At 36.2% G+C, this 26,543-nt stretch overlaps 1 protein-coding gene across 4 annotated transcripts in view; it reads left to right on the forward strand.

Annotated features, from left to right (window-relative positions):
- The window catches only part of LOC127877774 (tubulin monoglutamylase TTLL4-like), a 98,571-nt gene extending 83,495 nt beyond the window's left edge, over positions 1–15,076 (forward strand). For 3 of the 4 annotated variants that reach the window (XM_052424004.1, XM_052424006.1, XM_052424005.1), the window contains one exon: positions 10,367–15,076. Coding sequence is in view for 2 of the 4 variants with exons in the window: in XM_052424005.1 (XP_052279965.1) it covers positions 10,367–10,370 (4 nt within the window). In the remaining 2 variants the exon portion in view is untranslated. Of the gene's footprint in view, positions 1–4,644; positions 4,717–10,366 lie in introns of all 4 variants that reach the window. The other variant, XM_052424003.1, reaches the window with a different exon arrangement.
- Positions 15,077–26,543: the final 11,467 nt, after the last annotated feature.

Raw genomic sequence — 26,543 nt, forward strand, 5'->3', positions numbered from 1 at the left:
TGAAGAAATGTATTTAACTTGTGTCGTCCCTGATAACCCTTTGCGGAATGCACACCCCTATCTGGGACAACAGTTCATGCAAATGCATTGAGCCCGGTCGTCCAGTCGCGCTGCTCATAATTTATTTGTGTCTGATTCACCGTTGTGTTGCTTTCATTTCATTTTATTATCCTCACAGATGTGAATGCTCATGTTTTCTATTCATACTGCTACCTGCATATTGCTTGGTTGTTAAATAATATAAACCCTCAATAGTTATTCAGACTTGTATTTTCCAAAATTATATTATATTGCCTTTGAACTTTAATTAAATATTCAATGATCTTGTGTTATACACAGATTCTGTTGCTTGTGTATTCAATTAAGCTTGTATTATCCATTTACTTGTAAATATTCAATGATCTTGTGTTATACACAGATTCTGTTGCTTGTGTATTCAATTTAGCTTGTATTATCCATTTACTTGTAAATATTCAATGATCTTGTGTTATACACAGATTATGTTGCTTGTGTATTCAATTAAGCTTGTATTATCCATTTACTTGTAAATATTCAATGATCTTGTGTTATACACAGATTCTGTTGCTTGTGTATTCAATTTAGCTTGTATTATCCATTTACTTGTAAATATTCAATGATCTTGTGTTATACACAGATTCTGTTGCTTGTGTATTCAATTTAGCTTGTATTTTCCATTTACTTGTACAGTCCATCCTTGTTATAAAGAATTTGGGGCTCATTAAAGCCCTTCCAAAAATGTTCTTATTTAATTTTGTTTGTATTTCATCCTGTAAAGATTAACTCAACGCTGAAGTATGCACTTTTCTTTCAAAAGTATCTGTTAATGATGTGCTTGCTAGCACATTTGTATATAACTGTGAACCATTTCCCTAAAAGTGCAGTTGTTAGCATTTTTGTTTATAATCTTTAACCATTTTCCGCCAAAAAATGGTTCTTTGCCTATTTGTATATGTTATGTAACCCTTATCCTCCCAAAAATGTTTGTCTATTTATAAAATATAACTTAAACGTATTGCCTATAAAATATAAAGGTCATCAGAGTATTTGTCTTCAACTTGGAAACTTTTCGCCTGTAATTGCTGTAGTTAGCGTATTGGTATACAACTCATAACCTATGTCCAACTGTGAGCCTATGGTATAGTTGTGTGTTGGCTTATTACCCCCCCCCCCCCCCCCCTCCCCCCTCCCAATGTTCCCCTTTTCTCAGTCTCTCCTTCGTCTCATCTGCACAGGGCGATGCAGGTGAAACGCTCCACAGCGAACAAAGTCTTGCACCATCGGTCGAATAGTCAATCTAGCAGCGTTTCCTCAATTCATAATCTAGTCCTTACTCCACCCCCTGTTGATATTTTGACGCCCAAGGGAAAAGCGCCCAATAGGTATGTGATCACGGCTGGTGTGTGGAGGCAGTGTAACTGTATGGCGCTGTTAACCTTCTAATTTTCGTAACCAATTTTAACCAAATTTTTCTGACGATTTTTGTTTAACATAATACCATTTTGTATTAACACAATTCAAAATTTGCGTGAAATTTAAGGTGATTTACAGTGGCGTATTAAAAAAGGAATAAAGTGGATTTAGGTCTTATTTAGAGTGCTGTGTGGCTAATAATATGAGTGATTTTTTGTATTTTATTGTTATTGCTCTCATTAAGCTCCATGGCTTCTTTTTGAAATTTTAAATTGAATAATTTTTGCTGGTCAATCTACGTACAAAGCAAGTATGACGCAGGTTATGACACTGGCAAGTTTGTGTTCCCCACAGAAAATTCTGTATTATGCATCCTTGACAAGAGAGGTGAAGCGTCTCCAGTCCAAACAGGATTTCATGAATCTGTCATCTTTTAAGAGAGCAAGCTAGTGATGTTTATCAACTCTAGTATTATCACCTCTAGTGATGTGTATCTACTCTGTGGATGTTTTTCAACTTTGGTGATGTTTATTAAATTTGATGCTGTTAATTAATTCTAGTGATGGTTATCACCTACAGTGATCTCTATCAATTCTGGTTATGTTATCAATACTAGTAATGTTTATCACCTCTAGTGATGTTTATCAATTCTAGTGATGCTTATAAATTCTAGTGATGTATATCAATTGTAGTGATGTTTATCACCTCTATGATGCTTATCAATTCTAGTGACGTTTATCACCTCTATGATGCTTATCAATTTTAGTGGTGTTTATTACCCACCTATATGATGCTTGTCAATTTTAGTGATGTGTATCACCTATATGATGCCTATCAATTTTAGTGGTGTTTATCACCTCTATGATGCTTATCAATTCAAGTGATGTTTATCACTCTGATGCTTATCAATTCTAGTGATGTTTATCACCTCTATGATGCTTATCAATTATAGTGATGTTTATCACCTATATGATGCTTATCAATTCTAGTGATGTTTATCACCTATATGATGCTTATCAATTCTAGTGATGTTTATCACCTCTATGATGCTTATCAATTCTAGTGATGTTTATCACCTATATGATGCTTATCAAGTCTAGTGATGTTTATCAACTCTAGTGATGTTTATACATTCTAGTAATGGTTATCAATTCTAGTGATGTTTATCACCTCTATGATGCTTATCAAATCTTTTGATGTTTATCACCTATATGATGCTTATCAATTCTAGTGATGTTTATCAACTCTAGTGATGTTTATAAATTCTAGTGATGCTTATTAATTCTAGTGATGTTTATCACCTCTTGTGATGTGTATCTACTCTGGGGATGTTTATTAAATTTGGTTATGTTTATTAACTCTTGTTATGCTTATCAACTCTAGTCATGTTTATCAACTCTAGTGATGTTTGTCATCTTTTGTAATGTTTATAAACTCTGGTTTAGTTCATCGACTCTAGTGATGTTTATTAATGGCAACGTGTATTGGTTCTGCTATGAAACAGAAATGTACAAATAACAAAACATGACCAGTACTAATTTTTTCTTAAAAATTTAGCAATATTCCAACACTGAAGGTTTGTTAATAAAAATTAATATTATAAATAAGCATACCATTAGAAAATGGGTATGAATCATTCCTGTTTTGAAGCTTCAATTTTAGGTTTCGATGAATTCAATGTATACTGCAAAGCAAATAAACAATTTATTGAGGCATTACAATGGGGTTCCACTACGGAAAGTAAAGAGTTCTTTGTACAAAAAGTATTGGAACAACAAGGGTGGGCAACCATGGCCAAAATGTGAGTTTTTACTGCTGCATCTGTTTGAAATTACCCTCTGAAAAGTCTGTTGACTTCTGCAAACTGTCACTGATTAAATTTACCGTCTTAGAAGACTTTTTCCTTCTGACAACTGTTTGAAATTACCCTTTTAATAAAGACTGTTGCTTTCTGCCGACTGTAACTGAAATTACCCTCTCATAAGATGTTTGACATCTGCAAATGTTACTGTTGGAAATTACCCTCTCAAAACACTGTTGACTTTTGCTGAATGTTACAATTTGAAATTACCCTTTCAATAGACTGTTTACTTTTACCAACTGTTACTGTTTGAAATTATATACTCTCTAAAAAGACTGTTGACTTGTGCCAAAGTTTTAAATGACTCACTCAAAGAAATGTTGAATTCTGCAAACTTTTACTGTTTTAAATTACCCTATCAGCAAACTGTCTTTTGACAACTGTTATTGCTTAAAAGTACCCTCTCAAAAGTTGACTACTGCCAGTATTTTTATTCCCCTGAAGGAGGGCATATAGTGATCGGACTGTCCGTCCGTCCATCCGTCTGTCTGTCACACTTTGTGTTTAGGTTTTGAAAAATGCTCATAACTTCTATGTCCCTTGAGATTTAACCTTCATATTTGGTATGCATGTGTATATGGACAAGGCCTTTCCATACGCACAAACAATTTTACCCCTGTGACCTTGACCTTGAACTTATATATGGTCCGCGTTTAGGTTTCAAAATCTGCGTTTAGGTTTCGAAAAATGCTCATAACTTCTAGGTCCCTTGAGATATAACCTCCATATTTGGTATGCATGTGTATATGGAAAAGGCCTTTCCATACGCCATACATTTTTACCCCTGTGACCTTGACCTTGAACTTAGGGTCCACGTTTAGGTGTCAAAATCTGCGTTTAGGTTTCGAAAAATGCTCATAACTTCTATCAAAGCGTTTACAGGGGGCATATGTCATCCTATGGTGACAGCTCTTGTTTAAATTACCCTTGGTAAATAGCGTTGGCTTCTGACAACTTTTGCAGTTTGAAATTACCCACTCATGTGTCTGTATTTTGAAGTTTATCAGGTCCTGGAATTTACCCACTATGAATCGTTTTTATGCCCCCAGTAGGAAACTTTTGCAATATTGAAGATAGCAACTTGATATTTGGCATGCATCTGTATCTCATGGAGCTGCTCATTTTGAGTGCTAAAAGGTCAAGGTCATCCTTCAAGGTCAAAAGTAAAAAAATACAATCCAAGGGAAGTAATAAGCTTTAAAAGGGAGATAATTCTAAACCTGCAAAATGATGTATTGAAATTTTATTTAAAAGCGGCACAATAGGGGGCATTGTGTTTCTGACGAACACATCTCTTGTTTGCCTCTACCACCCTGCTGCTGTTCAACGGTCATTTGTTTAAAATATTCTAGTGAGATGCAGGGTATGTACTGTTTTGAGGACACATGCCCACGGCCCACTGTCCACAAGCGGCATAAAGCCAGGTAGAAATGAGCCGCGCTCTGTGAAAAGGGGGCTTAATGCATGTGTGTTAAGTGTGGTCCCAGATTAGCCTGTGCAGTCAGAGACTATTATTTCCACTTTTATTGAATTTTTAGTTTAGAGGAAGTCTCTTCTTATTGTAACTCCAGATGAGGCGGAAAGTGTTGTCCCTGATTAAGCCTGTGAAGACTGCGCAGGCTTATCTGGAACAATTCTTTTTGTACATGCATTCAGCCCCATTTTCTCAGAGCCAGGTAGAAAAATTGTTCAGGGGCTTAAGGTGAACAATTTTAAAGGCACTTTTTCTAGACATGAGCTTCTTTGGAGAACAGTTCTGAAATGTTACATGATTTTAGTCAAAAGTGTGACATTACTTCAGTCAGAAGTGTGACATTACTTAAAGCGGGTATATACGATCTTGTCAAATATTTATTAATAAATATAAAATGTGTAAAAAACTTATTATACATATATTTCAATATAAACTAAAATGAAAGTTAAGAAGAACATGTGTCGAAAAATGCTAAATAAGCCAGATATTTATTCTGAAATCGAAAAAGGCTGTTCAGCCGATTTCGCCATCATATATATCATGCATGTATGATGTGAATCTAAATTTAGTTTAACGGTTCATTTGAAATTCCTGCAGCGATATCGGTTCATACGACACACGAACACTTACCAAAAAGACGAATGCATCGGTTATTGTAGGAAAATATGTACGAATTATCTTCGTCACAATCGGCTCGGGACGTTAATTTGTATTTGCTGTATTTTATGAAATTCGTCTTAAATGCATCATTTTTCTTGCATATTGTGTGTTATTATAACATATTTGTATCAATAATATTACAATTCAACACATATAAAAATCGTATAATCTCGCTTTAAGTCAGAAGTGTGACATTACTTCAGTCAGAAGTATGACATTGTTTCAGTCTTTGTTTTTTCCCCCAATGAACACCTATAAACTGTTTAATAATACAAATGTAATAGTTGTTGAAAAAATATAATAAAGAAAGAATGAAATAAAGAGAAAAATTAAGAAACTTATTGATTTTACATTCCATTACTTTAAATCATGTACATTTAAGTTGACATTCTGTTCCAGAAATCTTTTCTTTCTTTTCTTTTCAATGTTTCAAACAGATTTAGAATGGAATGTTTGTAGAAGCATGTTTATGGGTCAAATTTTGAATATTGTTAACCGGGTTTTCTGAAGGAAAAAACTGGTTATTAGATTGGCGAATGTCGGCGGGCGGGCTGGCGGGCGGAACAAGCTTGTCCTTTTATAACTTTGTCGTTCATTGTCAGATTTTAAAATCATTTGGCACATTTGTTCACCATCATTAGACAGTGCGTTGCGCGAAAAACATCGATATCTCCAAGGTCAAGGTCACACTTTGAGTTCAAAGGTCAAAAATGGCCATAAATGAGCTTGTCCAGGCCATAACTATGTCATTCATTGTGAGATTTTAAAATCATTTGGCACATTTGTTCACCATCATGGGACGGTGTGTCGCACGAAAGAATCACATCAATATCTCCAATGTCAAGGTCGCCACAACTAAAAATAGATTTATTTTGAAACTAACTTACAAAGGGGGTTAATTTTGTTTGTTCATTTCAAAAGTTCAGTTTGAGTTGTCTCCCTTTATCAGATTTTTTTTTCATTGTTCACCATCATGAGAGGGTGTGTCGCGCGAAAGAATTACGTCGATATCTCGAGGTCAAGGTCACACTTTGAGTTCAAAGGTCAAAAATGGCCATAAATGAGCTTGTCCGGGCCATAACTATGTCATTCATTGTGAGATTTTAAAATCATTTGGCACATTTGTTCACCACGACTAAAAATAGATTTATTTTGAAACAAACTTACAAAGGGGGTTATTTTGTTTGTTCATTTCAAAAGTTCAGTTTGAGTTGTCTCCCATTATCAGATTTTTTTTTCACAATGAAAACCTGGTTTTGTGGCAATTTTGTCCCATGTTAAGTCTGTATCTCAGAACTGTTGTGTGGTTTTGGGCACACGTGTTTTAAATGTCTTCACAGTGTATGCATTTCAGTCATTAATATATACATATTGAGTATCCCGTTATGATGTAAACACTCTTTGTACTCTGTTTGAGCTCACAGCAGCACATGTTCAGGGTCAGAAATTGTGAGATTGCTGGGTTTTTTCTGTCATGCATCCCCAAGAAAAACAACAACCACTTCTTGATATTTTCCCAGTACTCTGACAGTAAATGTTCAGAAAAATCAAACTGCGATATGATTTTTCTGAAATGTATTGGCCAAACTATTATGGTAAATAAAATTCATATCAGTCATGTTAAGTTAACTTATTTTATTTGAAAATTTGAACTATGATTTAAAGAAGTAATATGATGATCCTTTTTTTTCAAGTTAAAGTGACTAAAAGATGCTCCTATTTTCTGTTGGCAATTCTTTCATGGTTTTTGTATGTTCCACATAAAAATTATATGTTAAAGGATCTGTTAAAAATCCTTGTACACTGATATCTTATTTTGCATATAATGCTGAACTTTTATTTGCCCTTTCTTCATTGGCTGCTGCAAAATTCATTTTGAATTTCTCTACATATCTTTTCTAGTGGATGATTTTTGCATGAAAGTGTGGCTTAGGAAGTTTTCTCAGGGGAAAATTGGGCTAAATGCATGTGCATAAAGTGTGTCCTGGATTAGCCTGTGCAGTTTGCACTGGCTAATCATGGATGACATTTTCTCCCTAAACTAGATTTTCTGTAAGAAAAGACTTTCTTTAAACAAAGATTCCATAAAAGCGGAAAGTGTTGTCCCAGCAAACTGCACAGGCTAGTCTAAGGAAACCCTTTATGCACATGCATTAAGCCCCTTTTTACCAGAACAAGGCTAATTTCTATTGTATTTTACACTTCCTTGCATTTTGCCAGGTGTGTTGATATATAGTTTGTTTTTTATACGCCCGTCTATGACGGGACGTATTATGGTATACCCCGCGTCCGTCCGTCCGTCTGTTAATGTCGTACGCTACGTCAAATATCCTTTGACAGATTTTCTTCAAATTTTAACACAATCTTAATATTGATAAACCCTGATCCCCTTTCGTTTTTGACGGAATTCTGAATTGTCGTTCCAGAGTTATGGGACTTTGTTCGTCAAAATTTCGTGATTTCATTGAATGTCCTACTGTAGCTATATAAAAATGTTAAAGTTGTTATAACTTTGGTATGCTTGGACCTAGAGTCTTGAAACTTGACATGAAGGTTGGCCAGAACTAGTAAGTAACCACTGGACATTTCAAGGTCATTCATTTGAAGGTCAAGGTCACTGTGACCTTGAATGTAAAAATGTTAAAGTTGTTATAACTTTGGTATGCTTGGACCTAGAGTCTTGAAACTTGACATGAAGGTTGGCCAGAACTAGTAAGTAACCCCTGGACATTTCAAGGTCATTCATTTGAAGGTCAAGGTCACTGTGACCTTGAATGTAAAAATGTTAAAGTTCTTATTTCATGTTATAACTTTGGTATGCTTGTACCTAGAGTCTTCAAACTTGAAATAAAGATTGGCCAGTACTAGAAGATGACCACTGGTCATTTCAATGTCATTCATTTGAAGGTCAAGGTCACTGTGACCTTAAATGTTAAAATGTTAAAATTGTTATAACTTTGGTATGCTTGGACATAGAGTCTTCAAACTTGACATGAAGGTTTGCAAGCACACTTAGATGACCACTGGTCATTTCAAGGTCATTCATTCTAAGGTCAAGGTCACTGTGACCTTAAATGTTATTGTTGTTCATGTATCCTACCGTAGCTCAAATATCCCCCGATGGATTTTTTATACGCCCGTCTATGACGGGACGTATTATGGTATACCCCGCGTCCGTCTGTCCGTCCGTCCGTCCGTCCGTCCGTCCGTCTGTTAATGTCGTACGCTACGTCAAATATCCTTTGACAGATTTTCTTCAAATTTTAACACAATCTTAATATTGATAAACCCTGATCCCCTTTCGTTTTTGACGGAATTCTGAATTGTCGTTCCAGAGTTATGGGACTTTGTTCGTCAAAATTTCGTGATTTCATTGAATGTCCTACTGTAGCTCAAATATCCTTCGATGGATTTTTTTCAAATTTCAACACAATCTTAATATTGATAAACCCTGATCCCCTTTCGTTTTTGACGGAATTCTGAATTGTCGTTCCAGAGTTATGGGACTTTGTTCGTCAAAATTTCGTGATTTCCATGCTCATGTACTTATAAAATAAACCATGTATTCAAATACAAATAAACTGAAGTAAAAAAATGATTCAAAGGGTTATTTATTACCTTACTACTTCATTGGCGAACGACGGGCGTATCATGCGCTCATGGCGCAGCTTTTATTGTCTTTTGGTTTGTTTTCACTTTCTGGGTTTTAAAAGATATTTCCATCTTTGTCTCTTTTTATGCCCCCGGATCGAATGATCGGGGTTATATTGTTTTTGGCTTGTCTGTCTGTGTGTCTGTCCCAAAACTTTAACCTTGGTCATAACTTTTGCAATATTGAAGATAGCAACTTGATATTTGGCATGCATGTGTATCTCATGGAGCTGCACATTTTGAGTGGTGAAAGGTCAAGGTCATCCTTTAAGGTCAAAGGTAATTTTTTAATCAAATCGGCACATTATGGGGCATTGTGTTGCTGACAAACACATCTCTTGTTCTCTTATATTTTGATTAAACAAATTTCATTGTATCTTTCAAATATTTTTCTCTTGCAGATTCTTTGTTAAATTAAGTTCTTACAGTAGGCATAATATTTTGCTATTTTATTTACTCACAGCCCTTGACATATATATATAAATGTAATACTATGAAAATTGCATAAAATGGCAACTATCAAAATATACAAATAAATACAAGTAACAAAAGCAAGTGTAACAAATTTTAATGTGCTTTATAAACATATATTTGTGAATGTAGTTTGTTGACTGTGAATATTCTCTAGAGAAATAAACTTAGGTTCAATTTATTTCCTTTGAATAGAAATATTAATTCAGAACCAGATTGTTTTTCAATACTAAAATGGAAACCTCTTATGTTGTTGAAATAAAAGCGATTTAAAATGTTTTATTTTATGAACTATAGAAAACAAATTGTCAATTCAATGGCACTGTGCTGGAATACTTTTTATATGAGGTAAAAGTACTAAGTAGGATAAAATTAAAATTAAACAATTTTGTTCTGTGTGATGACGATTTTATGAGCCTTATACTGGGAAAACAGCATGTGCATAAACTGTCATCCCAGACAAGCCTGTGCAGTCTGCACGGGCTAACCAGCAACAACACTTTCGGCTTTTATTGCATTTTTCATATAAATAAAGTCTCTTTCTAACAGAAAATCCAGTTAAGACCGAAAGTGTCGTTCCTGATTAGCCTGTGCAGTCTCTGGCACAGGCTTATCAGGGACAACACATTACACATATGCATTAAGCCCAGTTTTCCCAGAATGTGGCTTATCTCATCACACAAAGGGATAAACATGAATTAAACAATAATAATAAGATCATAATAAAAATACAATAATAATAAAATAATCATAATGGTTTATTCGCCAAATAATGATAATAAAATAATAAAACTAGTTTTTCCGCCATCTTGCTGCAGGTGACTGTCAGTCCGTCTACCCAGGAGTTGTTCTCCGGAGGCTCCATGCCAGTGTTCTCCTCAAGTCGGTACCAGCGACAGACCATGCGTATCATGAAACAAGAAATCTCCAAGCAGCAAGCGCGAAAAACAAAGAAGAAACAGCAGCTGACCACTGACCATGCTCTGAAACAGCCTTGACCCTGAGTGACCTTGGCTCCTGACCTTTGGTGACTTTTGATTCCTTGTTACCATAGTAGCGCCAACTGATGGTTATTCTGACCATTGACAACACCAATAAGCAACTTTGACCTTGGGTCGTCTTTTGACCTTTGGTTTCCATGGTTTCATCACCAAGAAATAAGCGTGCACTGTGATTTTGCTAGACTGGCTGTTAATAACATACATAGCTGTGCTTTTTTGCGGTTATAAATGTTTATTACTTTCAGGTTGTATCAAATCTCTGGCGTATTGTGAAATATATGGGCTGTGCTCTGTGAAAAGCGGCAATCATGCATGCGAGTAAAGTATCGTCCCAGATTAGCCTGTGCAGTCCGCTCAGGCTAATCAGGGACAACACTTTCTGCCTAAACTGGATTTTTGAAAAGAAGAGACTCTTTTAAATATCATAAAAGCGGTAAGTGTCGTCCCTGATTAGCTTGTGCAGACTGCACAGGCTAATCAGGGACGACACTCTACGCACATTCATTAAACCCTTTTTTCACAGAGCACAGTCCATGATAGTTAAAGATGATGCTAAAAAGAGGAGTAGTGGGAAATTATTTTTTGCAACAATACGTGAGAAAGTTAATAAAAGTGATATATTCCCAACTAAGTATTTGTTTAATGGCAATATAAAAACAATTAAGTGCTTTAAGTGTGACTTTAAGTCTCTTACAGTCGTTTTGTTCAAGAGATGCATAGAAATTAATTGTGATACACTGTTTTTTTTCCTCAAAAACTGTCAATAATTTATTTAAAGTCTTGACTTTAATTTAAATAATTTTAAAATATTTTTGGACCACAGATTTATGGTTGATTTGAGCAACACAGTTTTTCAAATAGTGTTTGTTTAAAAAAAAAATATCAAGGCATTTTGGGAGTTTTAGTTGTGGAGCAAAAAACCTATGGGGGTAGATGGATACATTTAGTCAATTAAAAGCACCCATTTTGTCATTTGATGAACAGCTTTTTATTTACATTTCATTTCAAGCATTGGTTGGGACCATCTTCATTAGTATTAAATTGTTGTGCTTTTCCATTAAACATATTGATACATGAAATATTGTTTTGTATTATTATAATTATAATCATTACTTTCGGTTAACCAGAAATGCTAAAATTTGTGACATTATGAAAATGTTGCATTAAGCCTATCAAAATCATCCATATATTTATTGATCATTTGATAATCTATTTGCGCAACAAACATAAATTCCTATTACATTTAGAACTGGTTTTTGAATAGGAGTTTGAGAGCATTTCAATCAAAGCAGACTGTTTTCTTTTATTGATAAATACTTAAAACAAATACATTATTCATTCTAGATAATTTCATCTTGTTCATTTTCTCGATATGTGAATATTTTGTTTATCACACTTCACTGGAGTAAGTCAAAGTTCATCCAATCACATAAAAAACATAATAAGACATGTCATAACATCATAAAATTCTATTTTGAATGAAAGCGCATTTGCTAGGCCCCATCATCAGCATTATTATGTATTTAATTTTCAAGCTTATGTATTGTTTCACTATTACACAATGTGATTTTCCATAGACCTACGGAAGGTTTTAGTGCCAATAAATGTGTAAGTTATTTCAAATATAGTATAACCTAGACTACCATTATGTAATACATGTATGTCATATGGTTTTATATGTAACTTAGTCATTTAAATAAATTTTAGTGTTACTTTGTATTTTTAATATAATGTTGGCTACATGTATGTACATTAGAGACATAATTGACATGAGTCTGTGAAAACAAGGTTTTCATATACATGTACATGTAGGGATTTATTCATTAGCTAAAATTTATTTAACAGTGGCTGTTATAGTTGTTACATTTAAAAATTCAGAAACTGTTCTGGACCTCTATTTGCCAAGTTCATTTGACAATATGTATGAAAAACTATTTTTTCCCCAACAATCCCTCAAAGAGGCTATTTCATTTCACTTTTACCATTAAAATGTTTTTAAAATAATGGTTAAAATTGCTTTAATCAGTCAAACAAAATTCTGTTTGACCAAGGAAGCCCAAATTTTGTATTGGTACTTGAGGCCAAAAATGTGTTACACGCTAGCCTACCAATAAAATGTTACATGCCTGTTGTATAATAAAATGTTACATGCAGGCCAATCAATGAAATTGTACAGGCCCCTGACCAATAAAATGTTACATTCCTATAGACCAATACAATGTGAAATGCCAACCGACCAATAAAATGTTACATTCCAAAAGACCAATAATTTTTTTTATTCATACTGACTTATAAAATGTTTCATTCCTATAGACCAATACATTTTTACATTACCAGTGACCAATAAAATGTTCCATACCCGCTGACCAATAAAATGTTTCATGCTCGCCGACCATAAAATGTAAGATTTCCCGCCGACCAATAAAATGTTACATGCCTGTTGTTCAATAAAATGTAACATGCCTGCTGAAAAATTATTACATGCCTGCCAACCAAAAAAATTTGACATGCCTGTCAACCAATAAAATGTAACAGGCCTGCTGACCAAAAAATGTTACAAAAATATCTTACAGATCAAAAAGTGTTACATGCCTGTCAACCAATGAAATGTAACAGGCCCGCCAGTATGAAATAGAGAATTGAGTCAAAGCCCGGTTCAACATTAAGCAATGTAGAGCTTGTTCTTATTTTAGATCTCTGTTAAATGTTTACCTTTAGCCTTGGAAAGAAAACATTGGATAACACATGTAAACATTGATCTGAAATTTTATTTTAAAAATAATCTGAAATGTTTACTTGTTTACAAGTAAAAATTGTGTGAAAATTTTCCATCCGAGCTTTGTTCAGTCTTATCTCTTACTAGGACTATACATTTTTGTTTGTCCCCTACCGGTTTTACCGGAGGGGACTTATGGTTTGCGCTCTGTCTGTCTGTCAGTCTGTCAGTCAGTCACACTTTTCCGGATCCTGCGATAACTTTAAATGTTCTTAATATTTTTTCATGAAACTTCAAACATGGATAGATGGCAATATGGACATTATTCACGTCATTTCATTTTGTTTCTACGTCAAAAATTCTGGTTGCTATGGCAACAACAACAAAAAATTCTGACAATGGTGGAATGTCTGACAATGGTGGAGCCGGTAGGGGAATATATTGCTTGGCAATAGTCTTGTTAAATTTGAAACAGAATTATATATAATGTCTTCATAGTCTTCATTCCCTCTTGGTGTGTTTATACTGCCTATATGGTCTAAATGATAGATCAAGTGGACTTAAATGTATGTGTGTTTTAGTTTCTAAACCATTATTTTACATTTAAGTTTTTGTTTTAAAATATTCAGTTAAAATTGTTTTTGTTTTTTTCCATTATACAGCAAACAAAAAAGTGTACACAAAGTTAATGTTTTATTTTAACCCATTTATGCCTAGCATCTAGAAAAAAGGCCTTGGCAAACACAGTAGACCCAGATGCGACCTCATCAGGGTCTGTGCTGTTTGCTTAAATGAATTTCTGTAAGAAATATTCTAAATATAGAAATAAATATACTAGACATATCTAATTCTGGAAATAAATTGATCCAATTTAGAAGGATGGGAGAGTCCACTAGGCATAAATGGGTTAATTTAGATTCATTCGTATTTGTACAAGTCATCCATACAGTTGATGCTGTTGTTTTGTTATTACATACGTTATATGTTATTTATATTTAGTTCAGGTAGTTTTTACAAGTCCTTTTATAGGATGCAAACAATTTCTGGGATTGATGCTTAAATTTGTATAGTTATATAGTCAAGTGTTTAAATTTTAGAATGCTACATAGTTAAACGAGAAGAACCACTAATGATATTTGTCATTGTAAGTTTAATTCATGAATATTCTTAAAAAATTCATTTATACTTTCTATGATTTTGACTGATCAAAAAATGTTTATTTTACATTTGTTACCTTAACTGGGTGATAATAAAGTTGTGAACATACATGTTGGAAATGGGGAGTAAAATACTTATTTACATCCATCAGATAAACCTAGAAAAAGTTGTTTTCTTCAAATAAGAGGATTTGTTTATTTGTTGTAGTTATAGTTAATTTTGACAGGCATTTAGTTTATCACTGCTCGTACTGAAAATCTTAGATATAAACTCTTAACAAATGTGCAAATCTTTGTTGAAAATTTTGATTTTCATTCAACAAGCATACATTTATTGGAAATATTCTATGTAGATTTCCATTACAACAACATTCCACATACAAGATACAAATGAAATATGGGTCTTCTCCAAAAGATGTTAAAAGAATGGTGGCATTTCTTTTTTTGTGTTTTTCTTTCAAAGCTGCGTCCAAAATGTTGTGTCCTTTACAACAAAAAGCAATTAGTAAATATATTTAATGTACAATTATATCTTCAAAGCATTGTTTTACATAAATTTCATATTTTTATAGTATCGCAAGTTTAAATATTGCTGTGATAAATATAACATGCCTAATAATTGTTACTATTATAATAAAGTGTTGAATATAGATATATTGCTGTTCGTGCATTGTTTATTTATGATTAGTTATAGTTTATTGTTTGTTTTTATGCCCCCGGTAGGGTGGCATATAGCAGTTGAACTATCCGTCAGTCTGTCTGTCCGTCCGAAAACTTTAACATTGTCCATAACTTTTGCAATATAGAAGATAGCAACTTGATATTTTGCATGCATGTGTATCTCATGGAGCTGCACATCTTAAGTGGTGAAAGGTCAAGGTCATCCCTTCAAGGTCAAAGATCAAATATATGGCTTCAAAGCGGCGCAGTAGGGGGCATTGTGTTTCTGACAAACACATCTCTTGTTTCCATATATAATATGTATGTATTAGGATAGTGCAAATAGGGTGCTTAAATAAAAGCCTCAATAGAACAGCAATGTCCGGGTCTACAGAGCAGACCATGGTATGAAAACGAGTAGAAAAATATGATAGTCATGGCCTTCTTTCAGTCTGGAACGATTTTTGAGTAGTATGCAAATATGTGTTTGTTTACATTCTTGTTGACATGCTGAATGGGGCTAAAAATGGCATTCAAACTTTCGTCACAGATTCCTAAATGGCTAATCCACACGGGTCCAGATTTGCATACTGGGCACTTGTAAATGCGCATTTGATATATCCGTATTAACATCAGTCCATTATACGATACAGTGTAAATCGGTAAGTGGATGGGTGGGTAGACTTTCAACCGCCACTCAATTTAATCCCCCAGTACCGTTCAACCCAGAGTGATGTGGGCCATTAAGTAGGCACTGCATACCAGCTGCAGGCCAAACATCGGCCCTTTAGCTGGCTTGAAACAGAAGTTATGAGTGTTACCAGGTTTCCATGTGCATCTATAAGGTTTGTGCACATAGGGTGCTTAAATTAGAACCGAAATAAAATGACAACGCCTGGATCTTCGAATCTTACCAAGGTGTCAATACGAGCGCAATGACATGTTCTTACGTTGTACTAATCACTAAACACAGAATAAATATGTTTTGACCGTTAAAAAATGCAAATAATAAAAAGCCACTTTTGACTTTTTTAACGACTGTTTCAGTGCTGGAACCGAATTTTAAAGGCCTTTGCAAACACTTTGGATCCAGATGAGACGCCACAGAACGTAGCGTCTCATCAGGAACCAAACTGTTTGCTATTCTGATAGTATTCTTATTTTTTTAAATTTAATTAAGAAAATGCTAATTCTAGAAATTCAGCAGACGACATTTTAGCAGACGATGAGTAGTGCTCACATTGAGTAGTGTTCACTGTGAGTAGTGCTCACCATGAGTAGTGTTCACTGTGAGTTGTACTCACCATGAGAAGTGTTCACTGTGAGTAGTGTTCAGTGAGTAGTGCTCACCATGAGTAGTGTTCAGTGAGTAGTGCTCACCATGAGTAGTGTTCACTGTGAGTAGTGCTCACCATGAGTAGTGTTCAATGTGAGTAGTGTTCAGTGAGTAGTGCTCACCATGAGTAGTGTTCACTGTGAGTTGTGCTCACCATGAGTAGTGTTCACTGTGAGTAGTGTTCACTGTGAGTAGTGCTCACCATAAGTAGTGTTCACTGTGAGTAGTACTCACCATGAGTAGTGTTCAATGTGAGTAGTGCTCACCATGAGTAGTGTTCACTGTGAGTAGTGCTCACCATGAGTAGTGCTCACCATGAGTAGTGTTCAGTGAGTAGTGCTCACCATGAGTAGTGTTCACTGTGAGTTGTGCTCACCATGAGTAGTGTTCACTGTGAGTAGTGTTCAGTGAGTAGTGCTCACCATGAGTAGTGTTCACTGTGAGTAGTACTCACCATGAGTAGTGTTCAATGTGAGTAGTGCTCACCATGAGTAGTGTTCAGTGAGTAGTGCTCACCATGAGTAGTGTTCAGTGAGTAGTGCTCACCATGAGTAGTGCTCACCATGAGTAGTGTTCACCATGAGTAGTGTTCAGTGAGTAGTGCTCACCATGAGTAGTGTTCAGTGAGTAGTACTCACCATGAGTAGTGTTCAATGTGAGTAGTACTCACCATGAGTAGTGTTCAGTGAGTAGTGCTCACCATGAGTAGTGTTCAGTGAGTAGTGCTCACCATGAGTAGTGTTCAGTGAGTAGTGCTCACCATGAGTAGTGTTCAGTGAGTAGTGCTCACCATGAGTAGTGTTCAGTGAGTAGTGCTCACCATGAGTAGTGTTCAGTGAGTAGTGCTCACCATGAGTAGTGTTCAGTGAGTAGTGCTCACCATGAGTAGTGTTCACTGTGAGTAGTGCTCACCATGAGTAGTGTTCAGTGAGTAGTGCTCACCATGAGTAGTGTTCAGTGAGTAGTGCTCACCATGAGTAGTGTTCAGTGAGTAGTGCTCACCATGAGTAGTGTTCACTGTGAGTAGTGCTCACCATGAGTAGTGCTCACCATGAGTAGTGCTCACCATGAGTAGTGTTCACTGTGAGTAGTGCTCACCATGAGTAGTGTTCACTGTGAGTAGTACTCACCATGAGTAGTGTTCACTGTGAGTAGTGCTCACCATGAGTAGTGCTCACCATGAGTAGTGCTCACCATGAGTAGTGTTCACTGTGAGTAGTGCTCACCATGAGTAGTGTTCACTGTGAGTAGTACTCACCATGAGTAGTGTTCACTGTGAGTAGTACTCACCATGAGTAGTGTTCACTGTGAGTAGTGCTCACCATGAGTAGTGTTCACTGTGAGTAGTACTCACCATGAGAAGTGTTCACTGTGAGTAGTGCTCACCATGAGTAGTGTTCACTGTGAGTTGTGCTCACCATGAGTAATGTTCAGTGAGTAGTGCTCACCATGAGTAGTGTTCACTGTGAGTAGTGCTCACCATGAGTAATGTTCAGTGAGTAGTACTCACCATGAGTAGTGTTCACTGTGAGTAGTGCTCACCATGAGTAGTGTTCACTGTGAGTAGTACTCACCATGAGTAGTGTTCACTGTGAGTAGTACTCACCATGAGTAGTGTTCACTGTGAGTAGTGCTCACCATGAGTAGTGTTCACTGTGAGTAGTGCTCACCATGAGTAGTGTTCACTGTGAGTAGTGCTCACCATGAGTAGTGTTCACTGTGAGTAGTACTCACCATGAGTAGTGTTCACTGTGAGTAGTGCTCACCATGAGTAGTGTTCACTGTGAGTAGTGCTCACCATGAGTAGTGTTCACTGTGAGTAGTGCTCACCATGAGTAGTGTTCACTGTGAGTAGTACTCACCATGAGTAGTGCTCACCATGAGTAGTGTTCAATGTGAGTAGTGTTCAGTGAGTAGTGCTCACCATGAGTAGTGTTCACTGTGAGTAGTGCTCACCATGAGTAGTGTTCACTGTGAGTAGTGTTCACTGTGAGTAGTGCTCACCATGAGTAGTGTTCACTGTGAGTAGTACTCACCATGAGTAGTGTTCACTGTGAGTAGTACTCACCATGAGTAGTGTTCACTGTGAGTAGTGCTCACCATGAGTAGTGTTCACTGTGAGTAGTGCTCACCATGAGAAGTGTTCACTGTGAGTAGTGCTCACCATGAGTAGTGTTCACTGTGAGTAGTACTCACCATGAGTAGTGTTCACTGTGAGTAGTGCTCACCATGAGTAGTGTTCACTGTGAGTAGTGTTCACTGTGAGTAGTGTTCAGTGAGTAGTGCTCACTGTGAGTAGTACTCACCATGAGTAGTGTTCACTGTGAGTAGTGCTCACCATGAGTAGTGTTCACTGTGAGTAGTGCTCACCATGAGTAGTGTTCACTGTGAGTAGTGCTCACCATGAGTAGTGTTCACTGTGAGTAGTGTTCAGTGAGTAGTGCTCACCATGAGTAGTGTTCAGTGAGTAGTGCTCACCATGAGTAGTGTTCACTGTGAGTAGTGTTCACCATGAGTAGTGTTCACTGTGAGTAGTGTTCAGTGAGTAGTGCTCACCATGAGTAGTGTTCACTGTGAGTAGTGTTCAGTGAGTAGTGCTCACCATGAGTAGTGTTCACTGTGAGTAGTGTTCAGTGAGTAGTGCTCACCATGAGTAGTGTTCACTGTGAGTAGTGTTCAGTGAGTAGTGCTCACCATGAGTAGTGTTCACTGTGAGTAGTGTTCAGTGAGTAGTGCTCACCATGAGTAGTGTTCAGTGAGTAGTGCTCACCATGAGTAGTGCTCACTGTGAGTAGTACTCACCATGAGTAGTGCTCACCATGAGTAGTGTTCAGTGAGTAGTGCTCACCATGAGTAGTGTTCAGTGAGTAGTGCTCAACCTTAAGTAGTGGTCACTGTGAGTAGTGCTCACCATGAGTAGTGTTCACTGTGAGTAGTGTTCAGTGAGTAGTGCTCACCATGAGTAGTGTTCAGTGAGTAGTGCTCACCATGAGTAGTGTTCACTGTGAGTAGTGTTCAGTGAGTAGTGTTCACCATGAGTAGTGTTCACCATGAGTAGTGCTCACCATGAGTAGTGTTCACTGTGAGTAGTGTTCAGTGAGTAGTGTTCACTGTGAGTAGTGTTCACTGTGAGTAGTGTTCAGTGAGTAGTGCTCACCATGAGTAGTGTTCACCATGAGTAGTGCTCACCATGAGTAGTGTTCACTGTGAGTAGTGCTCACCATGAGTAGTGTTCAGTGAGTAGTGCTCACCATGAGTAGTGTTCACTGTGAGTAGTGCTCACCATGAGTAGTGTTCAGTGAGTAGTGCTCACCATGAGTAGTGTTCACTGTGAGTAGTACTCACCATGAGTAGTGTTCACTGTGAGTAGTACTCACCATGAGTAGTGTTCACTGTGAGTAGTGCTCACCATGAGTAGTGTTCACTGTGAGTAGTACTCACCATGAGTAGTGTTCACTGTGAGTAGTACTCACAATGAGTAGTGTTCACTGTGAGTAGTGCTCACCATGAGTAGTGTTCAGTGAGTAGTGCTCACCATGAGTAGTGTTCAGTGTGAGTAGTACTCACCATGAGTAGTGTTCACTGTGAGTAGTGCTCACCATGAGTAGTGCTCACCATGAGTAGTGCTCACCATGAGTAGTGCTCACCATGAGTAGTGTTCACTGTGAGTAGTGCTCACCATGAGTAGTGTTCACTGTGAGTAGTGCTCACCATGAGTAGTGTTCACTGTGAGTAGTGCTCACCATGAGTAGTGTTCAGTGAGTAGTGCTCACCATGAGTAGTGTTCAGTGTGAGTAGTACTCACCATGAGTAGTGTTCACTGTGAGTAGTACTCACCATGAGTAGTGTTCACTGTGAGTAGTACTCACCATGAGTAGTGTTCACTGTGAGTAGTACTCACCATGAGTAGTGTTCACTGTGAGTAGTACTCACCATGAGTAGTGTTCACTGTGAGTAGTGCTCACCATGAGTAGTGTTCACTGTGAGTAGTACTCACCATGAGTAGTGTTCACTGTGAGTAGTGCTCACCATGAGTAGTGTTCAGTGTGAGTAGTACTCACCATGAGTAGTGTTCACTGTGAGTAGTACTCACCATGAGTAGTGTTCACTGTGAGTAGTACTCACCATGAGTAGTGTTCAGTGTGAGTAGTACTCACCATGAGTAGTGTTCACTGTGAGTAGTACTCACCATGAGTAGTGCTCACCATGAGTAGTACTCACCATGAGTAGTGTTCACTGCGAGTAGTGCTCACCATGAGTAGTGCTCACCATGAGTAGTGTTCACTGTGAGTAGTGCTCACCATGAGTAGTGTTCACTGTGAGTAGTACTCACCATGAGTAGTGTTCACTGTGAGTAGTGCTCACCATGAGTAGTGCTCACCATGAGTAGTGCTCACCATGAGTAGTGTTCACTGTGAGTAGTGCTCACCATGAGTAAAGTTCACTGTGAGTTGTGCTCACAATGAGTAAATACAACAAGACAAGACTCTGTTCAACATCGGAATTTACTTACATTATTATAATAATTATATACTCTCAAATGATACATAATAATATTTGGCTATGAAAGCTTTGTGTCAATATCCATCAACAATGCAATTTAAAATACTCTGTGCTCTGTGAAAAAAGGGGTTTAATGCATGTGCATAAAGTGTTGTCCCAGATAAGCCTGTGCTGTATGCACAGGCTAATCAGGGAAGACACTTTACAGCTTAACTGGATTTTTGCTAAGAAGAGACTTTCTTTAAACGAAAAATATCATTACAGTGGAAAGTTTTTTTCCTGATTAACCTTTGCGGACTGCACAGGCTAATATTGGATGACACTTAACACACATGCATTTAACTCCCTTTTCACAGAGCACAATCCACTTAATAAAAGTGATACAAGTGCATTGTAATCAACAATAAACTGCTGCGCCATGAGCGCATGATACGCCCGTCGTTCGCCAATGAAGTAGTAAGGTAATAAATAACCCTTTGAATCATTTTTTTACTTCAGTTTATTTAATGAAATCACGAAATTTTGACGAACAAAGTCGCATAACTCTGGAACGACAATTCAGAATTCCGTCAAAAATGAAAGGGGATCAGGGTTTATGAATATTAAGATTGTGTTAAAATTTGAAAAAAATCCATCGAAGGATATTTGAGCTACGGTAGGACATTCAATGAAATCACGAAATTTTGACGAACAAAGTCCCATAACTCTGGAACGACAATTCAGAATTCCGTCAAAAACGAAAGGGGATCAGGGTTTATCAATATTAAGATTGTGTTGAAATTTGAAAAAAATCCATCGAAGGATATTTGAGCTACAGTAGGACATTCAATGAAATCACGAAATTTTGACGAACAAAGTCCCATAACTCTGGAACGACAATTCAGAATTCCGTCAAAAACGAAAGGGGATCAGGGTTTATCAATATTAAGATTGTGTTAAAATTTGAAGAAAATCTGTCAAAGGATATTTGACGTAGCGTACGACATTAACAGACGGACGGACGGACGGACGGACAGACGGACGGACAGACGGACGGACAGACGGACGGACAGACGGACGCGGGGTATACCATAATACGTCCCGTCATAGACGGGCGTATAAAAATACTTGGAATACATCACATAGCTTATTAACGGAAAAACAAAGTTATAATTGTGAATACATCATTACACAGCCAAAATTTCTTATACAATAATTTCAATTCATAGCAAATACAGTAAATATTTAGTACATATTTTCTATGAGTGTTTTTTTAAGGTCTTTTTTTAGCATTACAATGTTTATGATTCTAATAACTAAAATCCTTTAACCTGAATCTGATCAATTAATTATACACACTATTACATATTTATAAGTTTTGACCAAAACAAGTACAGGTTTTTGTTTAGTTGCACATTGCGCTCAGATGAGCTCAATAAAATACATAAAACAGCCCTTTACAGATTTTAAAATATGACTGTTACTAAACATAGGTAGCAATGAATTATCTTCAACTGAAAATTGTCAAGGGCAACAACACTATCAGGAAATAATTTGCCCAGATGGTTTGCATGTATTTCAATTTAAGTTGCAATATAAGAGTTATCAAACTATAATATCGTCGCTGTCATTCTCAAACCTTGTAGCTCCAAAATTTTCAAAATATTTTTTTCGTCTTTTCCGAATATATGAAGTCTGGCCTGTGTTTTGTGCTATATCTCGTAGCTCTAGGCCAATCAGAGCTCTTGAAAAAGCCATGTGACGTGACAAAATGTTGTAGAATGATTGTTGGCTTTTTTCCCCGCAAAAAGTCGTAGCGACGCCATTTCACCTATAGGTACGTCGTTTTGTTTGGACAAATTTGACAAAAACGTTTTTATTTGCAACTACAAGGTTTCCTATAAAAAAATGAGACGGTTTTTTCTCTCCTGAAAAGTTGGCATTTTGTAGCTACGAGGTTTGAGAACGACAGCGACGATTTATTGATGAAAAAGAAAGAACTATGTTTTTTTAATTACGGTAACAGTTCTAATGTACTTTATCTCCCTCAATTTAAAATTTGTCTGAACACACCAACAACCATTTTTCTGTGCCAGCACATTACAAAGTGTACAAAGAAATCAATTTACTGGGGGCAAATATATTCAATAAGAGCGTTTCAACTTATTTTCAAAATGTATGGCTATTAAACTTTAATTAACGGTGGATAAATGTCAGACTTGTAAACCGTACTGGCACAAACTACAGCCTTCAATTGTTTCTTATACCTATAACATATGGAGTATACATCATAAGATTAGTGACTATATTGATGACAGTCTACCATGGTTATAAATCAATCTACAAAACTGTGAAACCAGGCTATTCTGGGACACTACTTACTGGCATGAAACCCCATTTTCCCAGAGATGGGCCCAAACATTTTACCTAATTTTTTTATTTCCAATTACTTTAAACCAGATGTTTATGAAAATGAATAGCACGTTAACACACTGTGAAAAAATACCAAAAAGTTCATGCTTGGAAGGCACATAGAAATGGAATGTCTTTACTTTTAATACATGGAAAATATAGGGATTTATTTGAAAGTTGATTGAACACAATTTTAATATTAATTTAACTGTTACCATAGCATACATTTTTAAGAAACGCAATGGAATGTTGCACAATAATGATATGATTGGCTTTTGTAGCATTAAAAATATAAAAAAAACTCTGTACAAAAAAGAAATAAGACTATCAGCTCCTTTGAACAAAACAATTCCATTTAAATGAGGGGAACGGTAGAATGAATAGATGAAATTACTATCCATTAAAAAATCATTTTAGGCGAGTATTTTAATCTAGAATATATTCTGAAAATTAATTCTAGAATAATTAGCATGCAAAGGACCAAAATCAAATAAGCAATTTAAACATTTTATAAGAAAAAAAAAATACATGCAAAATAACAAGTTTTTTGCATATGAAATAAAAAGTTCAGTACAAAAATATTCATACTGTGTACCAATCACCTTTAAATTATGATTTCTGTACAACACATTTCACATAATATCATATTTATCATATCGTAATGATATCAAAAGCCCTTAAAATGCACTTTGACATTAATTATTTGGGGGGGGGGGCTTCTGCTAACGTTAATTACTTCAGTGTAATATCCCCATAAAGAAATCTTTTTTTGACTACAAATTTAATGCCCAATGTAGGCTTTTTCTCCCTATTAAAAATCATCTCTTTTACAATTGTAAATGTTTAATACATATTTAGATAATATATCGCTATAGTCATATGAAATGGAATGTTCATTAAAAGTGATATGCAAATACTGAGTAAAGAAGTATAAAAAATAGTTCTTATATTAATTAACAAATACATATAACTTCACTTGACCGTACAAGCATGACTGAATAACCAGTTTTCAGATTGTAAAAAAACATTAACCAATAAACTAAAACACAGAATACTTGAAATGATTTGCAGATTTAGCACAATATGTGAGAAACATCAATATATCTATATATATGTCAAATTTGACTCGTATTTCGTCCATGGATTTTGTAGACAAATTTGACTCATATTTCGTACATGGATTTTGTAGACATTCTTTAACACAACACACGCATGTAATTAACATGCTTACAATTCAACAATAGTGAATAGTATTTATTTTACAAATTGTTCCCACATTAATGATAACAAATTATTTCACACAGTCAAGACTCAGCCGTGAGGGAGATGTGGGACACACAGAGGATATTTGTTGTTTTTGGTGGAATATCGATTTAATTCATTAGTGATCATAGAAAATGATATGCACCACTTGTGAAAATATATTTTTCTATGATCACATGTGAATTCCACCAAATCAAACATTTTTTCTTATATGCTTTCAAACGATTATTTTTGTATATTTGCCATTCCGAACAATATAATTCCCCTTTGTGCGCCCTGAAATGTTATTACATGTATGTTCAAGGGAAGCTTGTTTTTATAAACTTCAATGCAGAGTAATCACCCTTGGTAACATTGGGGGGGTCATCATGGGGAAACCAAAAATATCTAAAAATATGTTATTTTTCACTGTTTGAATTAGTAAAATATCAGTATTAATTCACTAATATTACTCTATAAACCATCAGAAAGCATAAAATAAAACTTCTTCCTTAAAATTTGATTTTGGCGGAGCCCTGACACACACATGTAGTTTTGATGCTTGAATGAAATCTTAAAATAGTAGTTTGTTCACAATCAATCACAATCTTAAAATGATTAATTTTACAAATAACAGATAACATTATGTAAAGAGAAATTCTCCATTAACAGTACACTTTATATTTAGCACAAAACACTCCAGACAGAATGATATGAATTAGGCACAGTAATACATAATCATAAAATGCCCTGTGTTTATGAACATATTTAGATTGAAAAAATGTGGATGACATTGTGTTGCTTTTTACTAAACTTGACTATGTAGTATGTAATTTTAATTTTAAAAAAAGAGCCTGAACAAGACTTTATCACAAAAGTGGCTCACTGATGGAATGTTAATAATTTTAGTTTCATCAGAAAACGTCTCATATACTAAGAGCACAAACTTTCTTTTGTTTCCAGACAGCAGTGCCAGCCTCCTGCTTCTCATTATCAAGCATTAATTTAACCTTAATTATTTGAGCTAAAATGCGTTGAAAGCCTAATGCTTACTGAAATGCTCTCGAGTCGGTTTCCTGGGTGGAGCCAGTACTTAAATGTCTTTGAATGAGATAAAAAGAATGCTCTCACAGTGGGGATGGAACCCATGACCTCCCGGTCGCTAGGCGGACATCATATCCACTATGCCACAGCTACCTTGGTAAGAATTAGCAGAGGAAAGTTCAGAATTTTAGAATATCTAAAATTGATATCGCATTTTCATATCCTATCATAATCAATCAATCAATCGCTGATGGGAAACAAAATCTTTTTTGTACTCTGACAGGGCAAAATTTTTTAATTTCAATAGTTCAATTTGTTCAGCTTCATCTATAAAGGTTCTTGTATTCTAGTGAGGGAATACAAAATGTTTTTGTACTCTGACAGCACAAACTTTAAACAAGAGCACCGCCTTGCGGGTGCAGACCGCTCATCTATTTTCTTTTTAAAGGTGAAGGGACTCTCATTTTCAATCACAAAGGAGGGAGGAGTGGAGTGAAGAGGGGTGTATAGTGTGGGGTTGTGGACATTTATTACATTATCTTCCAAAAAAGCGAAAAAAAAAAAAAAAAAAAAATCGGGGGGGGGGGGGGGGGGGTTGGGGGGGGGCGATGGGAGGGGGGGGGGGGTTGGGTGCGATGGTTGGACGGTATTTCAAACATAACAGTTTAAAAAAAAAAAATGGGAGGGGGGGGGGGTATAGTGTGAGGGTGTGGTGGTAATTTGTGAGATGATGTTAAAAAAAAAAAAAAAAAAAAAAAAAATTGGGGGGGGGGGGGGGGGGGGGGGGGGGGGGTGGGGTGGGGGGGTATAGTGTGAGGGTGTGGTGGTCATTTGTGAGATGATCTTAAAAAAAAAAAAAAAAAAAAAAAAATAGGGGGGGGGAGGGGGGAGGGGGGGGGGGGAGGGGGGAGGGGGGGGAGAGGGCACGGGGGATGGTTTGGGTGG

The sequence above is a fragment of the Dreissena polymorpha genome, chromosome 4, assembly GCF_020536995.1.
Source record: "Dreissena polymorpha isolate Duluth1 chromosome 4, UMN_Dpol_1.0, whole genome shotgun sequence".
Classification (NCBI taxonomy): domain Eukaryota; kingdom Metazoa; phylum Mollusca; class Bivalvia; order Myida; family Dreissenidae; genus Dreissena; species Dreissena polymorpha.